Raw genomic sequence first — 19,909 nt, 5'->3', positions numbered from 1 at the left:
GAGGGATTGATCATACACATAAGAATATTAAATGTAGTAATAAAAATAAATAACAATGCACATAATGAAAATGTATTAGAGCCTGTAAAGAATCAGATATGTAACAACTGCAACTGAAAATCATCATTCCAGTAATTTAAGTAAAGAAGCTAGGCTCCACCGAGCTTTACAGCAACATTCTCTCTATATTCTTAAGCCATTTCTTTCTGAATTCTAGTTGGTGTTTTGGGTATCAAGTTAAAATTGTATGTATTTTATTGTATGTATCATATTAGAACCAGTTTTTACGATATATGTTTAGTTGGGCAGGAATTTTGGATTAGCTGCTTCCGCAAGGACCCCTAACTAAATAAAATAGAGGCAGAACTTATGACTCTCAGACTTTGATAGAATATCAACCATTCTTTGTTGTCAATAACAGGAAATATGAACAGATTCTACTGACAAATAGTAACCTTTGTCTACTGTGTATATTTATTTAAAGTTTTCAATCATAATCTATAACGAACTTATAAATAAAATGCGAATAAAATCATAACACAATTATTAAACACATAATTAACTCCCCTTTTATAACCGCCCAAATACATAATAAGTATTTGCTGTTACAATCAAAAGACTGGATGTTTATCGAGCCAGTCTGTCCAGTGTCCATTGTGCAAGGCCGGGTACGCAGCCGGATCTGCAGGTTTGTTTCTAGGAGGCTGAGCAGCATCAGCAAACATCATCAGCTTATTATACAGTTTCTCAGCTAGATCAGGCATGAGCGAAGCAATATTGTTGTATTCACATGGATCGGATGCAATGTCAAACAAACAATATTTATCAGCTGAGGTGCAGGAAGGTAGAGAGGAGTTGCGCTCGCCACAGTGAATGTAAGGTTTCTGATTGGCTCCGATATATAAATGCTCCTCAGGGTACCAACCATTCCTTTCATTTTCAGTGCAGCAGACCTTCAAGATTTAATAGACAAGACCTTAATAAGCTTAAGACCAGATGAGACTATGTGAGTAGCAGTGGATAATTACATGTAGACTATAAATACAGTAAATGGGCCTGCATCGGAAATAATCTGTCCTGAGAAACTTTACTTTGTAGGGAGGGATTTTATGTTATATGAACAGTAAAATACATGTTGAGGGCCTAATACATTCCAAGATCTTCACAAACTCACCCCTTTAGCACTTTAAATAAAAAATGCTAAACCTAACTTTTACATTTAGTGATTGTACAGTAACGGTGGTGATATTGGATAGACCATCTTGCACCGCACACTACACTGCAAAGGTACTAGTATATATAATAGAGATATCCATATGCATGGTTTTATTTCCCAAATGCATCAAGAGAGAAAGTAATATTTTTAAGGTTACAAAATTCTCATTATTCAAATCAAATTTGAAAAGTTGCACTGACTTTATGTTTTGTGTTATATGGGGTTTTTTTATGTAACACGAAGGAAAAAATTTTACATAAAAATCCTTTACATTTAGTGAAATTTACATTATAGTATACATTATGCTAATGTATAAAAAACTGTTCCTTGTGAGCCAAGTAGTATGTGATTAAGTTTAAATGAAAGTTTAGTACGAAATTGGAACTAGAATTGTTTTCTCTTGAAAAATCAGTACACAAAGAGCAAACAACTATTTATATAGCATTCTTTCCGTATAAATTCTAAAACATGAGTACATATTAGTCAATATTCTAAAGCTTGCTCAATTCTAACATCAAATAAAAAGGTCATCAATTTACCTATTGTTTTGTTTTGTTTGAGTTAATTATTAAATTAATTGATTGTTAATTATTAAATTAATCAATTCAAATAATAATTAGTATATTATTATTATCATTAATAAGTTGATAACAAAAATAATTTTCAGACGTTCTCTAAGAAATGGCCTATCTATGTAAATGACAGTCAAAGCAAGCTATCAGAGGGTAGTCTTTCCATGATGTATTTCTAAACACATGTAGGTTAAGAGTTGTCCTAAACCTACCACAAGTTTATAGTCTCCGTATCTGATAGCCCCTGCTCCATCATCATAGTTATGCATGACTTCCTTACGAGCTGAGGGGGCGTTGAACTGTATAGACGGCCATTGATCCACCCCATAAAAGTCAATATCCTTCGGTAGTGTTTCTCCTAGCAAAAATCATTATTGGTTAAACATATATTCATGTATGCCTCAAAGATTTGCAATTCAGAACAGGTTTGTAGAAGATATGATAGTGCAACTGAAAATCATCATTCCAATAATTTAAGTTCAAAGTTAATTTACTGTAAAGCTCTTATTCGAAACCCTACCATTATTTAAACTCCTCTTCTAATAGATCACCAATATAAGAGAAGGGTTGAAAAATACAGTGCCAGCCTTTAATTGAATGCCATCTTTATTTTACGGCAACTTTGATTTTGTTAGATTTTTTCAAAGCCATAATAGAAAGTGATCAGTGGAAAAGTGTTTACAAAATCGTTCTAATAATGTTATAATAGTTATATGTAACAACACTTACAATAATTATAACAATACTAATGATGTTAAATCAATAATAATTAATTATTTTGTTGTTGCTGTAGTAGTTGCCATGGTTTCAGTGACGGTATACATGAGAAGATTGATCGTCGCAACCATCAGAACTACACACTGATTTGAAGTCACTGAGGTCTAAATCCTATCCATTGTTTTAGGATTCGTCCATACGGCAGTTTACAATCTGACCTGAAGACTTCAAAGTGTTTTGTTGAATGATGGGAATACACTTCAGGAACATTGTACGACTTAATGGCAGCCATTGTTATGATGAATCAAAATCCGTTTTCAATTCTAAAAGCTTTACAATTTTCCTTTGAAACTTTAAAAGTGATATCAAAATAATTAATAATTGTATCCAGCTAGTAACAGTTCTGTGTTTAACTCAGTCTCGTACTTTGACGTAAATGGAAAATGGTTGCAAATATAGTCGGCATTAGCATTGCTTTGGCTGTGAAATGGTTAAAATCATCTTTCTAAAATTATGACGACCTAATCGAAACATACAGTGCCACCCTTTATCTGAGCATCAACTCTAATAAAATGCCACTACAGAGGAAGGGTAAAAAAATAGAGCACCGTGCCATTCAAATGAAGATTTTACGGTAATATCAAAGGTAAATAGCCTGGGATTTCAAACTGATGTACTTGGACAAAAAATTACACATACCAATAGCTGAAATGATAGTTGGTAGCCAATCAGAGATATGCATGAGGTGATGGGAAGTTGTACCAGGGTTCTTAAGCAATGGACTGTGTATGAAGGCAGCGCCCCTCACACCCCCTTCCCAGTTGGTATACTTGCAGCCCCTAAAATCGCCATTTTGCATGTTTACTAAGCCAATGATGATCAAGGTCATAGGTCTTCAAACTAAAATTTCCAGAACATTCTAAAAAATCTACTTTTACTGATTAGAGTAGCTGAAAAAATGTATTAATAGCTTGATCTGAGTTTAGCTGATGTTCTCTTATGATGAGCGGGGTCTGTTCGAGGGTTTCCTCAATTCTATGCTGTTATACTAAACAGTGTCTAATCATTAAACCACAGATAGAGGCTATTGTGAAAGGCTAAATTGCAAGTTTTTATTAACCGAAAGCACAGAGAAGCTAACCTCTGATATGGTCAAACCTCAGCATACAAAGTTTATTCATCTGAATATTTGGCTTATATATTGAAAGCTTTATGTTTTGGAGCAACTATTCTGATAAGAGTGTTTGGTTTAATTGGTTCCAGAGCCAAAAATGATGAGAGACACTTTAATTAATTAGGCTACATATAAAAGTAATAAAATAATTATACAAAAGTAAGTGATAATTAAATGTAAAAACTTGAATAATATAAAAAACTGAATTAATAGAATAATAATCAGTAAAAATAGTTTTTCATTGTTACTTTAATTTGACAAAACATGATAAAAGTATAGGCTCTGCAATGCATAGGTTTGGTAGTGGAGTAATAAAATTATGCGGTGTAACTTTATTGCATGTAATTTATTTCAATTAATTTAATTAAGTAAATTTAATTTAACTTTTTTTATTGTTTGTATGTTTCGTTTATAATTTATGCAAGCTTTTTACATAAAAACTGCAAAGTTTCGTGAAATATCTCATGCAATATGTTGAAAATAATGAATTGCAAAAGTAATCAACTTTAAATTGGGGCTCCTTATAACAACTTTCATAATAGCGACTGTCAGTAAAGCGATGACACAAACACGACTTTTTAAAACAGGGATTGTTACAAATGACCACCCGATGGTTGTAATACAAGAGCTATTATCACAATGTCACTGTTGTCCAACTGTTAGTTTAACATTGCAATCAAAATCCTTTACCAAATCTATCAAACAACTGGCGACAGCGGAAAACACTGACAAAAGATAAAACCACAAAGAGTTAAAAAACTTCCATTCTAGTAACTTTTGGTCAACAATTACATTTCAGCTAAATTGTCTACCAAAGCAAAAAACTTTTTTACCAAATCTGACAAAAATATTGCCCAGTATAAAAATTTATCACAAATTGTTGACAATTAAATTTAACGTAGATAAGCTATGTAATACATACATGTATATGATTTTTTAAAACAATAAAATACGATGTAAAATTCGCTATCATAACAGTCTATATTAAAATATGGTTACATACTTCCAAAAATCGTTTTAATTTTTGTTCCGGAGTACTAGCATATATTAAAAGTATTGCTAACAAAAATGTCTGTCACTAAAATTTGCTACTTTTTCTGCTTTTATATGGGCGGACAATTTTGAATATTCATAAAATGCTCATAACTGGCTGAGCTTTAAACCATAAATTTAAAGCAAAACTTATTATCAATTATTATTAATATATAAACTTAATATCAATAATATATAAACTTAATATCAATTATTATACAATAGAGAGCCATGGCTCTCTATTGCATCAACGCTGTGTGTCCAGCCAACATTGGCTGGCCACACAATAAAACTGCGTCCTCTTCACTTTTAAATTATATCCATTTGCAACGTGGAGCCATGCCCTCTTATAACCAATAGAAACGGAGGAGAAAATAAAACATAAAAAGCATATAACTTCTATTATCAACTGAAGCAAGTAGAAATCAGCTAAAATCTAATGAATGATTATGAGCTTTAAAAGCTCATAAATACTTTTAAAAAAATTGTATTCTTACCTTAATGGCCAATTAGAGGCATAGTTTCCATCAAAGCCAGCGGAGGGTCCTCCGTTATCAGTAGTGAATATGAGAATTGTGTTCTCATACATTCCACTCTTTTTTAGAGCTGCAGTCAGATTTCCTATGGAGTCATCTAACACTGAGAGCATAGCTGTAAGTGATGATAGATGCAATCAAGAAGTAAAAAGGTGCTTACAAGAAAACAGTTAGCAATTTATTATAGAACTTCTTTCCAACTTCTATAGCCTAGCCGGGGTAACATGTCAGCAGAATGAAGCCATCGTCATCTTGGACATTTGTAATTTAAACTGAATGATTTTTTAACTGATGGCTTAGATAAGCATTCAAATAAGTTCGTCAAACAGCGATGCAATAAAACTGTACGAAAAAAGGAGGCTAGTTAGTTTATTTTCCTTTGTTAACTGAAATGAAAAAGAAAACAATTATCTATTATGTATATCTTAGATAACAACAAACACTTGATTACGATATATTTGTGATCCGTTCACCGGACAGTCATGTAAAGTTACAAAAAGGCACTTGCTGAGCGATCAATAAATAGGTCACAAACTTCTCTAATACAACTGCTGAGAAATTCAAGAGATGTGATTGAGACAATAATAAGTTCTTTAAAAACCTTGTACTAAACTTCCAACATTGTGTCTGATAAACATTCTACTATAAAATAAAAAGGCCTGCACGTAATAGTAGTCATATATCCCTTGCATAACTCGTAAACTATTGAGTCTAAACAGAATTTGCATAAATTGTGACCTCTGAATATACTAACTTGTATATTTACTAACTTGCATATCTACTAACCTGTGTATCTACTAACCTGTGTATCTACTAATCTGTGCATCTACTAATCTGTGTATCTACTAACATGTGTATCTACTAACTTGTGTATCTACTAACCTGTATATCTACTAACTTGTGTACCTACTAACCTGTGTATCTACTAACCTGTATATCTACTAACTTGTGTATCCACTAACCTGTGTATCTACTAATCTGTATATCCACTAACTTGTGTATCTACTTACCTGTGTATCTACTAACCTGTGCATCTACTAACCTGTATACATACTAACCTGTGTGTCTACTAACCTGCATATCAACTAATCTGTGTATCTACTTACCTGTGTATCTACTAACCTGTGTATCTACTAACCTGTATATCTACTAACCTGTGAATCTACTAACCTGTGTATTTACTAGCCTGTGTATATCCTAACCTGTGTATTTACTAACCTGTGTATATACTAACCGGTGTATTTACTAACCTGCGTATCGACGTCTCCCATCATGTTTGATAAACTTAAATCTGTCCAGATATTCCTGCGGTGCCTTCAAGAGCTGAGGTGGTTTCCCAGCATGCACTGCTTGGTGAGCAAGGTAAAGCAGCATGGGCTAACAACAACAAAAGAAAAAATGATGTTATCCTGAGCTGCTGTCAGTATGCTAGCTGATTATCCTACTGGCAGAAGACTCTTACTGAAGAATACATAATTGTACCAACTGTCACAATTAGTATGTTGCCGCTGACATTCAACTTGTTCCTAAAGCTACATTTCATAGTTCAGGGTCTGTACTCATTTTCAGTACTCCTAATATATTTATCTTATGCCAACTGGAATTTATTCAGCAATATCAAAACCATATTTAATATATTAATGCATAAGCATGCATATAGATAAGGCAAAGAACCCAGTAATAACACTAATAACACATTATACTTTCTAACCTGCGATTCACAAAGCTATGAACAAAAAATTTACAAGCTACCCACCTTAGGCTGACCATTACTGACTTTCATATCAATAGCTCTGTCCTCAAATAACCCAGTACCATACCTACCATTATGACTCACATTAGCCTAGTTATGACTCATAATCAGATCAACAGCTCTGTTCCCAAATAACTCAGTACCATAACTACCATTATGACTCACCTTAGACTAGTTATGACTCATGATCAGATCAACAGCTCTGTTCCCACATAACTCAGTACCATAACTACCATTATGACTCACCTTAGACTGGTTATGACTCATGATCAGATCAACAACTCTGTTCCCAAATAAGTCAGTACCATACCTACCATTATGACTCACCTTAGACTAATTATGACTCATGATCAAATCAACAGTTCTGTTCTCAAATAACTCAGTACCATAACTACCATTATGACTCACCTTAGACTGGTTATGACTCATGATCAGATCAACAACTCTGTTCCCAAATAAGTCAGTACCATAACTACCATTATGACTCACCTTAGACTGGTTATGACTCATGATCAGATCAACAGCTCTGTTCCCAAATAACTTAGTACTATAACTACCATTATGACTCGCCTTAGACTAGTTATGACTCATGATCAGATCAACAGCTATGTTCTCAAATAACTCAGTACCATAACTACCATTATGACTCACCTTAGACTAGTTATGACTCATGATCAGATCAACAGCTCTGTTCCCAAATAACTCAGTACCATAACTACCATTATGACTCGCCTTAGACTAATTATGACTCATGATTAGATCAACAGCTCTGTTCCCAAATAAGTCAGTACCATACCTACCATTATGACTCACATTAGACTAGTTATGACTCATGATTAGATCAACAGTTATGTTCCCAAATAATTTAGCACCATATATACTATTATGACTCACCTTGGACTGGTCATGACTCATGATCAGATCAACAGCTTTGTTTCCAAATAACTCAGTACCATACCTACCATTATGACTCACATTAGACTAGTTATGACTCATGATTAGATCAACAGTTATGTTCCCAAATAATTTAGCACCATATATACTATTATGACTCACCTTGGACTGGTCATGACTCATGATCAGATCAACAGCTTTGTTTCCAAATAACTCAGTACCATAACTACCATTATACTCTCTAGCTACTGTCATGTTCTCCCAAAAATCCAATCCGCCATGGTTACCCTTTCAAACAAGAGAAAGACCAATTGATAAAATTAATGAGGAACTACATGAAAATCTCTACAAGCTATGGCTCAGGTAAAACAATGCTTTTACTAGTAAAGCAGTGACAGAATACGATGACCTGACGTCACACAGAACAGCTTTCTTTTCTCATTTATTCCATATGATTAGCAAACAAACTAGCACACGTCTACTAGTACCACCCTCCTAGTCTAGCCCGTTAGTCTGGCCTTGTTAGTCCCGCCCTCCTAGTGCAGCCCCGCTAGTCCCCACTTTCCTATTCCGGCCCTGCTGGTCCGGCACTGCTAGTCCCGCCCTCCTAGTCCAGCTCCGCTAGTCTGCACCTTCCTAATCCGGCCCTGCTAGTTCCGCCCTGCTAGATGCAATGAGACAGATTAAAAACAAGTGCATGTTACAAAAAATGTTGCAGCCAAATAGCTTTGGATAAATCAAGGGTAACTTCTTCATAAAACAATTTATAATAGTTTGCTATGCTTGTGAACAACCAGTGAATACAAAGTCTCATCATATTGGTTTATGTGACTATTTGCTCAACCAATTAAAACTTTGATATGTGCAATACGTTATTACAGCGCCACTTTCATTGTTCTTAAGCTTTGTTTCATTTTAATTGTTTTTTATTGTTTTTGCTTAAAATGAAATTCTTTTAGATTAGCCTAATAAACCAATCTCATCATTAATACGGCCATGTGTTTATTCCAATTGATACTTTGAATTCGCACTCCTTGAAGGGGAACTTATATCTATCGCACTCTGTTGCCTATCAATACCAACAATATTATATTATTACTGCAACAGATCTAAATTAACAATTTTAATATTAGTTAAACTTTAGTTTGCATATTTTATCAAATTTATTTACACAATAAAATAACAGCACTTTCAAAACCTTTTCACATTTTTCTGCATTTAAAACATGTTAACAGATTGGTTTTTTCAATTTTCAGCTAAAATTACCTAAAATAATCTTAGCCATACTTCCAGCTTGAGGTAATGCACAATAAGCAATTAAAATGCATAGTTGGCAGTGTTTCAGCAACCCAACGCGCAAAAGGCAGATCAACGCAGGTAGATATATTATTAGTTTTGGCATAAATCTAAACACGAGGAGGTAAGACTATAGAAACTTGGTAAAATTCTCATTTCACACTTACGAAAGCCGAACTTAATAAGTGCTTAAATGATCATAAAGACACAGTATTCTTTCCTTTGCTTCAGAGAATATATTTTAGACTTTGAGACAAGTATTAGAGCTAACCCACAGGCTAGCATGGCTTTATTATAAAACTATATAGGAATGATTTAAGTGTAGTTGACTCAACAATGAAGAAAATCTTTTATGACGCTGAAGCAGTTCAAACAATCATCTCTAAAGGTGTTGCAAGCTGCTATTGAGTTATACCTCTCAGTCATAAGATACAAACAAAGTGAAGAGTTTTTTAGGTGAAGTAATTAAAAGAGTTTCACCTTTTTAATAAAACGTTTTTTTCCTCTATATCAGAAATAAACAACTGGCAAGTTGCCAAATCTGCATTATGCGAACCTGAATGAGTCTCAGATGGTAAAATAGTAAATACATAACCATCATTTACCCTTCATGATATTTAAATAAATATATAAATAAATATATAAATAATATAAATAAAAAGCAAACCCCGGTGTCATGCGAGAAGTAGTCAGTTCTTGTTCCCCAAAATCCAAGGTGGCTGTCAAAGCCTCGGTGAGTCGGAGTATATTCGCTTGTGAAGCTGCCAAGGTGCCACTGTAGAACAGTTAAAGGTGCAGGTACACATCTTCAGATGAGCAAACAAGAACAAATAGCAACATAATCTAATAGGAAACGCAGGCATTATTAAATGAACCAAATCAATAAATGGGTTTATAAAAGGCCAAAACTGGCTGCAAAAAGCTCTACAAAGTTATTAACATGACTCATAATGACTAACATCGCTCTGTCAAATTAAGGAGCAAATCTCGGCGTTTAATTTATTTCTAGTGTCCTGGTAGAATGGTGCGCCGTGAGAGATCATCAAGTTTAACTGTACCGTACAATTATTCCAGGATGTGGCAGAGTGGTCGATCGGCGCAGCTGGTAGAGTGTTTGTCTACCAAGTTGAAAGTCCCAAGTTTGAATCCATTTGAAAGCAATATTTTTCCCTAACCTCTAGGCATGACTTGAGACATCAGGACTAGTACCCTGGCAGTTAGTAACGGGTGTTCAGGTGTAATAACCATACGCGCAGTTATTCTGACATGCCAATGGGTGGTTGATTGGTGCAGATATTAGAGTGCTGATCTATCAAGCTGTATGGAGTAATATTTGTGCTAACCTCTATACGCCACATTGGACAGACGGAAAGACAGACACTGCCCTTGTTATTGTATAGACGGAAGGTTATAGAGAGTTCTATAGATTGTGACAAATCACAAAAATGGTTTCATGAAATACAATGAGTAGCTTCATGAATCTAAACTTTTGGGATGCTAAGAATGGCTTTATGAAAATATGTCGGTAATGGCTCAATGAAATGCTAACGGATTTAGGAAATATTGAAGATAACTTTTTGTTATATGAGCAAGTGAGGGTCACTCTATTTGATACTCTATGTGATATACCTGTGGCTCTTCAAAATGCTAGTAATGGCTCTACCCATAAAGTGCTTGGAGCATTTGTACAGTGGTGTGCAATATAAACTGGCACACTTTGTTCATTGAACAAATGTCTCAAACTTATTTATAATTTGTTGTTTCTGTCCTTGTTATAAGTAAACAAACATATATTATATATATTGTACTGCTAAATTCAAAATCTTTCCAAGATTGAGAGTATTCCATCAAATAATCAGTAGGATCAGCACCTAAATAGAATTAGATGCAGTTTCTTGAACCAATGTAATAACACTGATAAGACTACATATTACCGAGTTTCATGAGACAATTTATTGTATCTCGATTTCTTTGTTTCCAAAATCTAGTCTCATAGGCAAATCTAGTTTTGAAATAAGCAAAAACAAATGTATGAAGTGTAATCTTATCTGTACAGATTGTTATCTTCAACCATTAACAAAATAAAGTGTTCAGAATTTAGCCAACATAATAATTCAAAAACATAATTTTACAGCTGTTTGATTTACGTATTTGAAATAAAAACAAAATGAGGATTAACTTACCATAAGTTATGGCTGTTGACTAAACTCATAATGAGTAACAATGTTTGAAACAAGAATGTTAGTTTTCCAAAAAGGGGGTTCAGTTTATTTCTCATACCGCTGTACATAAGGGTATTCATATTTTTAGGTAGCTATGACTCTGAGATAATAAACTCTAAGTGATACCCAGTAGTGGTTCTACTTGGTGCCATCTGCCCTCTGCCCAATACTACCATCTGATACTATTAACTAGTACCAACATTGACATTACGCCCGACACTATCTTCACTCAGTACTACCATCACTCAGTACTATCATCACTCAGTACTATCATCACTCAGTACAACCATTACTCAGTACTACCATCACTCAGTACTACCATCACTCAGTACTACCATCACTCAGTACTACCATCACTCAGTACCACCATCAGTCAGTACAACCATCACTCATTACTATATACCATCACTCAGTACTACCATCACTCAGTACTATCCTCACTCAGTACTACCATTACCCAGTACCACCATCACTCAGTACTACCATCACTCAGAACTACCATCACTCAGTACTACCATCACTCAGTACAACCATTACTCACTACTACCATCACTCAGTACAACCATTACTCAGTACTACCATCACTCAGTACTACCATCACTCAGTACTACCATCACTCAGTACTACCATCACTCAGTACCACCATCAGTCAGTACAACCATCACTCATTACTATATACCATCACTCAGTACTACCATCACTCAGTACTATCCTCACTCAGTACTACCATTACCCAGTACCACCATCACTCAGTACCACCATCACTCCGCACTACCATCACTTAGTACCACCATCACTCAGTACTACCATCACTCAGTACTACCATCAACCAGTACTTCCATCACTTAGTACTGTCATTACTCAGTATTATAATCACTCAGTACCACCACCACTCAGTACCACCATGACTCAGTATTACCATCATTCAGTACAACCATCACTCTGTACCACCATCACTCAGTACTACCATCACTCAGTACTATCATCACTCAGTACTACCATCACCCAGTACCACCATCACTCAGTACTACCATCGCTCAGTACTACCATCCCTCAGAACTACCATCACTCAGTACTACCATCACTCTTTACCACCATTTATCATATACCTCCGATTATACACATATCTCGCACATAAGCTGACCTTAGAAAATCAGCCCTGAATTCATGTAAGTTAACTCCATAAAGTTTAACACGTTTTCTGTGCCTATCGAAGCCAAAAGTTGCAGAAACGGAGCGACTTTTGTAGGCTTAGTACAAAACATTTCTGATTGGTGAGTAGTATTGTAATTAGGATATCGTGCCTCCAATTATTCAAATGAACACAATCATCCGTTTGCGTTGAGCCAATGGAACACATGTTTGCATTTTATGCTGAGATTAGTTTTGCTGTGCAAAGACACAAGTTTAATGGCTATTTTTTCACTGAGCTGATCGGACACATTACAGCTACATGTATGTAGGTTTCACAAATGCAGGTCAATAGACTTTATATAATTATCTATTGGGCAATAGTAGTAGTGACACTAGTTCTTTTTAGCAGTAATAATAATGGCATAAGAGATAGCAATAGTTATAACTAGTGTGACTAGGAATATGTTCAACTTGTCAACCATGATGGTATCAAGGTGACAAAAAAGTGTTCGAGCGGCTTCTGCAACACATTTGTGGCCTTTTATGGCATCAGATGATGTACAATTTTATGCTAACTATTTTGGTCACATGTTACGACAACTTACATGCACCAATGTCAAATAGTGTGTTTGACATTGGTTATTTGGTTATTACTATATGAAGTACTATACTAACATGTAGTAGTTCATATAGAACTACTATGAAGATGCATCAGTCTTAGTCAGTATGATAGCTCATTACTCTACACACCAATACAAACACAACCCAGTACTAAGCTTACTCAGTGCTTTCACAAACCAATATTAGCATCTAGTAATATTTTCATCTTCCTTACTCTCTCTTGTTTCCACCTCCTGTCACCCTCAACTAATGTTATCTTTATCCAGTACTTCTACCATTCAGTAATATCTTCATTCAGTAAGACCTTGACTCTACACTAGTTGTATCTATGCTGAACACCATTCATTGTTAGAAGTTCTCACCTTTCCGACGATGTGAGTAGCATAGCCATATTTTTTCAGGAACTCCGGCAGTAAAGTCTCATTCAGTCCTAGTCCAAAAGGACAGGGAGCACAAATCACACTATGCTGTAACCCCAGCTGCATTGGGTGTCTTCCAGTAAGTAGAGCAGCTCTTGATGGTGTACATATCATTGGTGTATAATAGTTATCTAGTATGATACCGCCTTGAGCTAGATTGTCTATATAAGGGGTGGGTATCTCATCACCCCCATGAAACCCAACATCTGTGTAGCCCTAAAAATCATTGATAAAGTACAGCATAAACTTGTGGTGGCTTGGACCTTAAACTAGGACTCGTAGAAAGAAGTTAACGCTGGATTGCTTTTTTCTAGCTAATTAGAGTTATGGGATGTGATATTCATTTTCTTTAGAGTTCCTAGTAATAGTAACAAAAAAATGACAAGACTTTTTCTACAGCATAGAAACTTTGATGATATAACGAAATAAATAGACAGCTGAAATAAGTTATCCTTGATCAAAATTCTTTGGTTTTCTAGGGACAGAACAAAAGGTCCATAGCCAAAAGTGGTTGTTTATTGAGATACATGTAGACCAAGCAAAAGGTCTAAAACTAAAATGGTTGTTTACCAAAATAGACAGAACAAAGGGTTCATAGCCAAAAATGGTTGTTCATTGAAACAGTCCAAACAAAAGGTTCAAAACTAAATTGGTTGTTCACCTAGACAGACAGAAAAAAGGGTTCAAAGCCGAAAGTGGCTGTTTATTGAGATACACGTAGACCAGGCAAAAGGTTCAAGATTACAATGGTTGTCTACTTAGACAGACAGAACAAAGGGTTCATAGCCGAAGGTGGCTGTTTATTGAGACAGGCTGAGCAAAGGGTCCAAGACTAAAATGGTTGTTTTTCTAGACAGACAGAACAAAGGGTCCATGACAAACACTCATCAGGACAATTGCTGCGCTGACGCTGTTAGTAGGGTCAAGCGTTAGTAACGATTAAATATTTACGGGAGTATCAGCTGGTCTATATAGTCATGTGACATCCTAGCAGCTTCAAGTGACAATGTTAACAACTCTTTTCCATTCACAATTCTGCAAAAATACTCTTAACATCCCAACCATTCTACAGACAAAAATCCATAAATACAATTCCACCAAACCTCTGTCTCAGCTTATATATAAATATAAATAAAATATTTGGCAACATGTATTGTGATCTTAATTGAAGGGCAGCTTTGTTAGAATTCTGCAGATAGCCTTTCTCACTCGCACCAGCATTTCCACAGAGTGTGCCAAATTGGAAAAAACCCTATGTATAATTTGAAAATATTTATTATTACCTACCAAGTCATCAGCCATGACAATGACAATGTTGGGCTTACTCCCTTCGGTCTCCACAGCAACACTCAACAGGAGCCATATGAGAATGTTTAATGAGCCGAAGAGAATCATAGCTGCGTTACGAGCTGCAAAGTTTGAAACTTGTTTGAAAGTTTGATGAAGGCATGACAAATAATCTGACAAATAGATAATTGTAGCAATCACAAAGAGCAAATATACCTAATATCAAGTTATTCAACAGTAGTTACAAATATACCTAATATCAAGTTATTCAACAGTAGTTACAAATATACCTAATACCAAGTTATTCAACAGTAGTTACAAATATACCTAATACCAAGTTATTCAACAGTAGTTACAAATATACCTAATACCAAGTTCTTCAACAGTAATTACAAATTTACATAATATCAAGTTATTCAACAGTAGTTACAAATATACCTAATACCAAGTTATTCAACAGTAGTTACAAATATACCTAATACCAAGTTATTCAACAGTAATTACAAATATACCTAATACCAAGTTATTCAACAGTAGTTACAAATATACCTAATACCAAGTTATTCAACAGTAGTTACAAATATACCTAATACCAAGTTCTTCAACAGTAATTACAAATTTACATAATATCAAGTTATTCAACAGTAGTTACAAATATACCTAATACCAAGTTCTTCAACAGTAATTACAAATTTACATAATATCAAGTTATTCAACAGTAGTTACAAATATACATAATATCAAGTTATTCAACAGTAGTTACAAATATATCTAATACCAAGTTATTCAACAGTAGTTACAAATTTACCTAATACCAAGTTATTCAACAGTAGTTACAAATATACCTAATAACAAGTTATTCAACAGTAGTTACAAATATACCTAATACCAAGTTATTTAACAGTAGTTACAAATATACCTAATACCAAGTTATTCAACAGTAGTTACAAATATACCTAATACCAAGTTCTTCAACAGTAATTACAAATTTACATAATATCAAGTTATTCAACAGTAGTTACAAATATACCTAATACCAAGTTCTTCAACGGTAATTACAAATTTACATAATACCAAGTTCTTCAACAGTAATTACAAATTTACATAATATCAAGTTATTCAACAGTAGTTACAAATATACCTAATACCAAGTTCTTCAACAGTAATTACAAATTTACATAATATCAAGTTATTCAACAGTAGTTACAAATATACATAATATCAAGTTATTCAACAGTAGTTACAAATATACCTAATGCCAAGTTATTCAACAGTAGTTACAAATTTACCTAATACCAAGTTATTCAACAGTAGTTACAAATATACCTAATAACAAGTTATTCAACAGTAGTTACAAATATACCTAATACCAAGTTATTTAACAGTAGTTACAAATATACCTAATACCAAGTTATTCAACAGTAGTTACAAATATACCTAATACCAAGTTCTTCAACAGTAATTACAAATATACCTAATACCAAGTTATTCAACAGTAGTTACAAATATACCTAATACCAAGTTCTTCAACAGTAATTACAAATTTACATAATATCAAGTTATTCAACAGTAGTTACAAATATACCTAATAACAAGTTATTCAACAGTAGTTACAAATATACCTAATACCAAGTTATTTAACAGTAGTTACAAATATACCTAATACCAAGTTATTCAACAGTAGTTACAAATATACCTAATACCAAGTTCTTCAACAGTAATTACAAATTTACATAATATCAAGTTATTCAACAGTAGTTACAAATATACCTAATACCAAGTTCTTCAACAGTAATTACAAATTTACATAATATCAAGTTATTCAACAGTAGTTACAAATATACATAATATCAAGTTATTCAACAGTAGTTACAAATATACCTAATACCAAGTTATTCAACAGTAGTTACAAATATACCTAATACCAAGTTATTCAACAGTAGTTACAAATTTACCTAATACCAAGTTATTCAACAGTAGTTACAAATATACCTAATACCAAGTTATTCAACAGTAGTTACAAATATATCTAACACCAAGTTATTCAACAGTAATTACAAATATACCTAATACCAAGTTAGTCAACAGTAGTTACAAATATACCTAATACCAAGTTATTCAACAGTAGTTACAAATATACCTAACACCAAGTTATTCAACAGTAGTTACAAATATACCTAATACCAAGTTATACAACAGTAGTTACAAATATACCTGATACCAAGTTATTCAACAGTAGTTACAAATATACCTAATACCAAGTTATTCAACAGTAGTTACAAATATACCTAATACCAAGTTCTTCAACAGTAATTACAAATTTACATAATATCAAGTTATTCAACAGTAGTTACAAATATACCTAATACCAAGTTATTCAACAGTAATTACAAATATACCTAATACCAAGTTATTCAACAGTAGTTACAAATATACCTAATACCAAGTTATTCAACAGTAGTTACAAATATACCTAATACCAAGTTCTTCAACAGTAATTACAAATTTACATAATATCAAGTTATTCAACAGTAGTTACAAATATACCTAATACCAAGTTCTTCAACAGTAATTACAAATTTACATAATATCAAGTTATTCAACACTAGTTAGAAATATACCTAATACCAAGTTCTTCAACAGTAATTACAAATTTACATAATATCAAGTTATTCAACAGTAGTTACAAATATACGTAATATCAAGTTATTCAACAGTAGTTACAAATATACCTAATAACAAGTTATTCAACAGTAGTTACAAATATACCTAATACCAAGTTATTCAACACTAGTTACAAATATACCTAATACCAAGTTATTCAACAGTAGTTACAAATATACCTAATACCAAGTTCTTCAACAGTAATTACAAATTTACATAATATCAAGTTATTCAACACTAGTTAGAAATATACCTAATACCAAGTTCTTCAACAGTAATTACAAATTTACATAATATCAAGTTATTCAACAGTAGTTACAAATATACGTAATATCAAGTTATTCAACAGTAGTTACAAATATACCTAATACCAAGTTATTCAACAGTAGTTACAAATATACCTAATACCAAGTTATTCAACAGTAGTTACAAATATACCTAATACCAAGTTATTCAACAGTAGTTACAATTATACCTAATATCAAGTTATTCAACAGTAGTTACAAATATACCTAATACCAAGTTATTCAACAGTAGTTACAAATATACCTAATACCAAGTTATTCAACAGTAGTTACAAATATACCTAATACCAAGTTATTCAACAGTAGTTACAAATATACCTAATACCAAGTTATTCAACTGTAGTTACAAATATACCTAATTACAAGTTATTCAACAGTAGTTACAAATATACCTAATACCAAGTTATTCAACAGTAATTACAAATTTACCTAATACCAAGTTATACAACAGTAGTTACAAATATACCTAATACCAAGTTATTCAACAGTAGTTACAAATATACCTAATACCAAGTTAATCAACAGTAATTACAAATATACCTAATACCAAGTTATTCAACTGTAGTTACAAATATACCTAATACCAAGTTATTCAACAGTAGTTACAAATATACCTAATACCAAGTTATACAACAGTAGTTACAAATATACCTAATACCAAGTTATTCAACAGTAGTTACAAATATACCTAATACCAAGTTATACAACAGTAGTTACAAATATACCTAATACCAAGTTATTCAACAGTAATTACAAATATACCTAATACCAAGTTATTCAACAGTAGTTACAAATATACTTAATACCAAGTTATTCAACAGTAGTTACAAATATACCTAATACTAAGTTATTCAACAGTAGTTACAAATATACCTAATACCAAGTTATTCAACAGTAGTTACAAATATACCTAATACAAAGTTATTCAACAGTAGTTACAAATATACCTGATACAAGTTATTCAACAGTAATTCCAAATATACCTATAATACCAAGTTATTCAACAGTAATTACATCACTAATGTAAAACCTGACCTATTATGTCATACTATAAATGCTCGCTTGCCGTTATTAGCAACCTTCTCAAGTGAAGATAAAAATGTTTTATAGAGCATCTCTTTGGTATAAACAGTTAATATCCAACTGTACTTACCTTGCTCAAGTTCTCTACTTAGGTTAGGTCTGCTTTAGCAGTCGCTAGTACACTGCCTCAGTAACAGAGTCCGGGGTCAGAATTAGGTGGTTGAATTAGGGGCAGAGTTCAGTCCACTTGCTCATCTGTAACCTTTGACGGGTCAGTGTGCTATGCTATAAAGATACCCTGCTACTGTTTACGATCGACTAGTACTTTGTGTGATTCTACTACTACAATGCACGTATTCTTTGAACTGTCAAGCTATAGTGTGTGATCAATATCCTTTGTTAAAGCTCTGCGGCTGTCATGTGATAATAGCTAACATGAATAGTGATATATTCGCAAGCACAATGCAATCTCTTCATGAGTTTGAACTTTAACAACAGAAAAGGCCAGAAAGTTTTGTTTGTTTTACCAGCATTATATGCTCTCCAGTTTCAGAGACACACTCAACTTGCGCACTCTGATCGTGCCCTCTAATTGACTCAGTGACAAAAACGGAACACATTTACATATGCGCCTTAGAAACAGCAACTCAATTTTGTAGCATCGCCGTAAACAATGAATCAATACCGGAATTGTTTGCAGAACTTCTTTTTATAGCACTAATAGACTCTGAGATTGGTAACTTGTATAGATATGGCTCTAAAACTGTTTAATAAACCAGCCATATATTAAGTATAGTTTATCACGATACATAAACAGATTCTACTGACAATAGTAACAACTTAACCTTTGTTTATTGTGTATATTTATTTAAAGTTTTCAATCAAAATCTATAAAAAATATAAGCGAATAAAATCATAACATAGTTATTAAACTAAAATTAAAAACTAATCACAAACTAAAATTATTATCTCCCTTTTTATAACTACCCTAACACATAATTATCTCCCCTTTTGTAACTACCCTAACATATAACTATCTCCCCT

At 33.3% G+C, this 19,909-nt stretch overlaps 1 protein-coding gene across 1 annotated transcript; it reads right to left on the bottom strand.

Moving 5' to 3' along the window:
* Positions 1-451: 451 nt before the first annotated feature.
* On the bottom strand, positions 452-19,121 carry LOC137387098 (arylsulfatase B-like). Its single transcript, XM_068073399.1, has 10 exons — positions 18,996-19,121; positions 14,874-14,995; positions 13,530-13,802; positions 9,858-9,965; positions 8,057-8,182; positions 6,498-6,624; positions 5,209-5,362; positions 3,205-3,344; positions 2,001-2,146; positions 452-953 (listed from the first exon to the last, which is right to left on the bottom strand). The coding sequence occupies exons 2-10, from the start codon at positions 14,979-14,981 to the stop codon at positions 612-614; spliced, it is 1,524 nt and encodes a 507-aa protein (XP_067929500.1). The 5' UTR covers positions 14,982-14,995; positions 18,996-19,121; the 3' UTR covers positions 452-611.
* Between the last annotated feature and the right edge of the window lie 788 nt (positions 19,122-19,909).

Source organism: Watersipora subatra, chromosome 2, assembly GCF_963576615.1.
Source record: "Watersipora subatra chromosome 2, tzWatSuba1.1, whole genome shotgun sequence".
Taxonomy (NCBI): Eukaryota; Metazoa; Bryozoa; class Gymnolaemata; order Cheilostomatida; family Watersiporidae; genus Watersipora; species Watersipora subatra.
This window is presented reverse-complemented; position numbering and strand designations above follow the sequence as displayed.

Bases quoted from the DNA above. Each gene is read 5' to 3' on its own strand.
- LOC137387098 (XM_068073399.1), bottom strand. From the start codon at position 14,981: ATGATTCTCTTCGGCTCATTAAACATTCTCATATGGCTCCTGTTGAGT. The intron at 5,363-6,497 runs GTTAGTAAATAC...CATCACTTACAG, and splicing joins TGGGAGACGTCGATACGCAG to CTATGCTCTCAGTGTTAGAT. The intron at 954-2,000 runs GTAGGTTTAGGA...TAAATCTTGAAG, and splicing joins ACGGAGACTATAAACTTGTG to GTCTGCTGCACTGAAAATGA.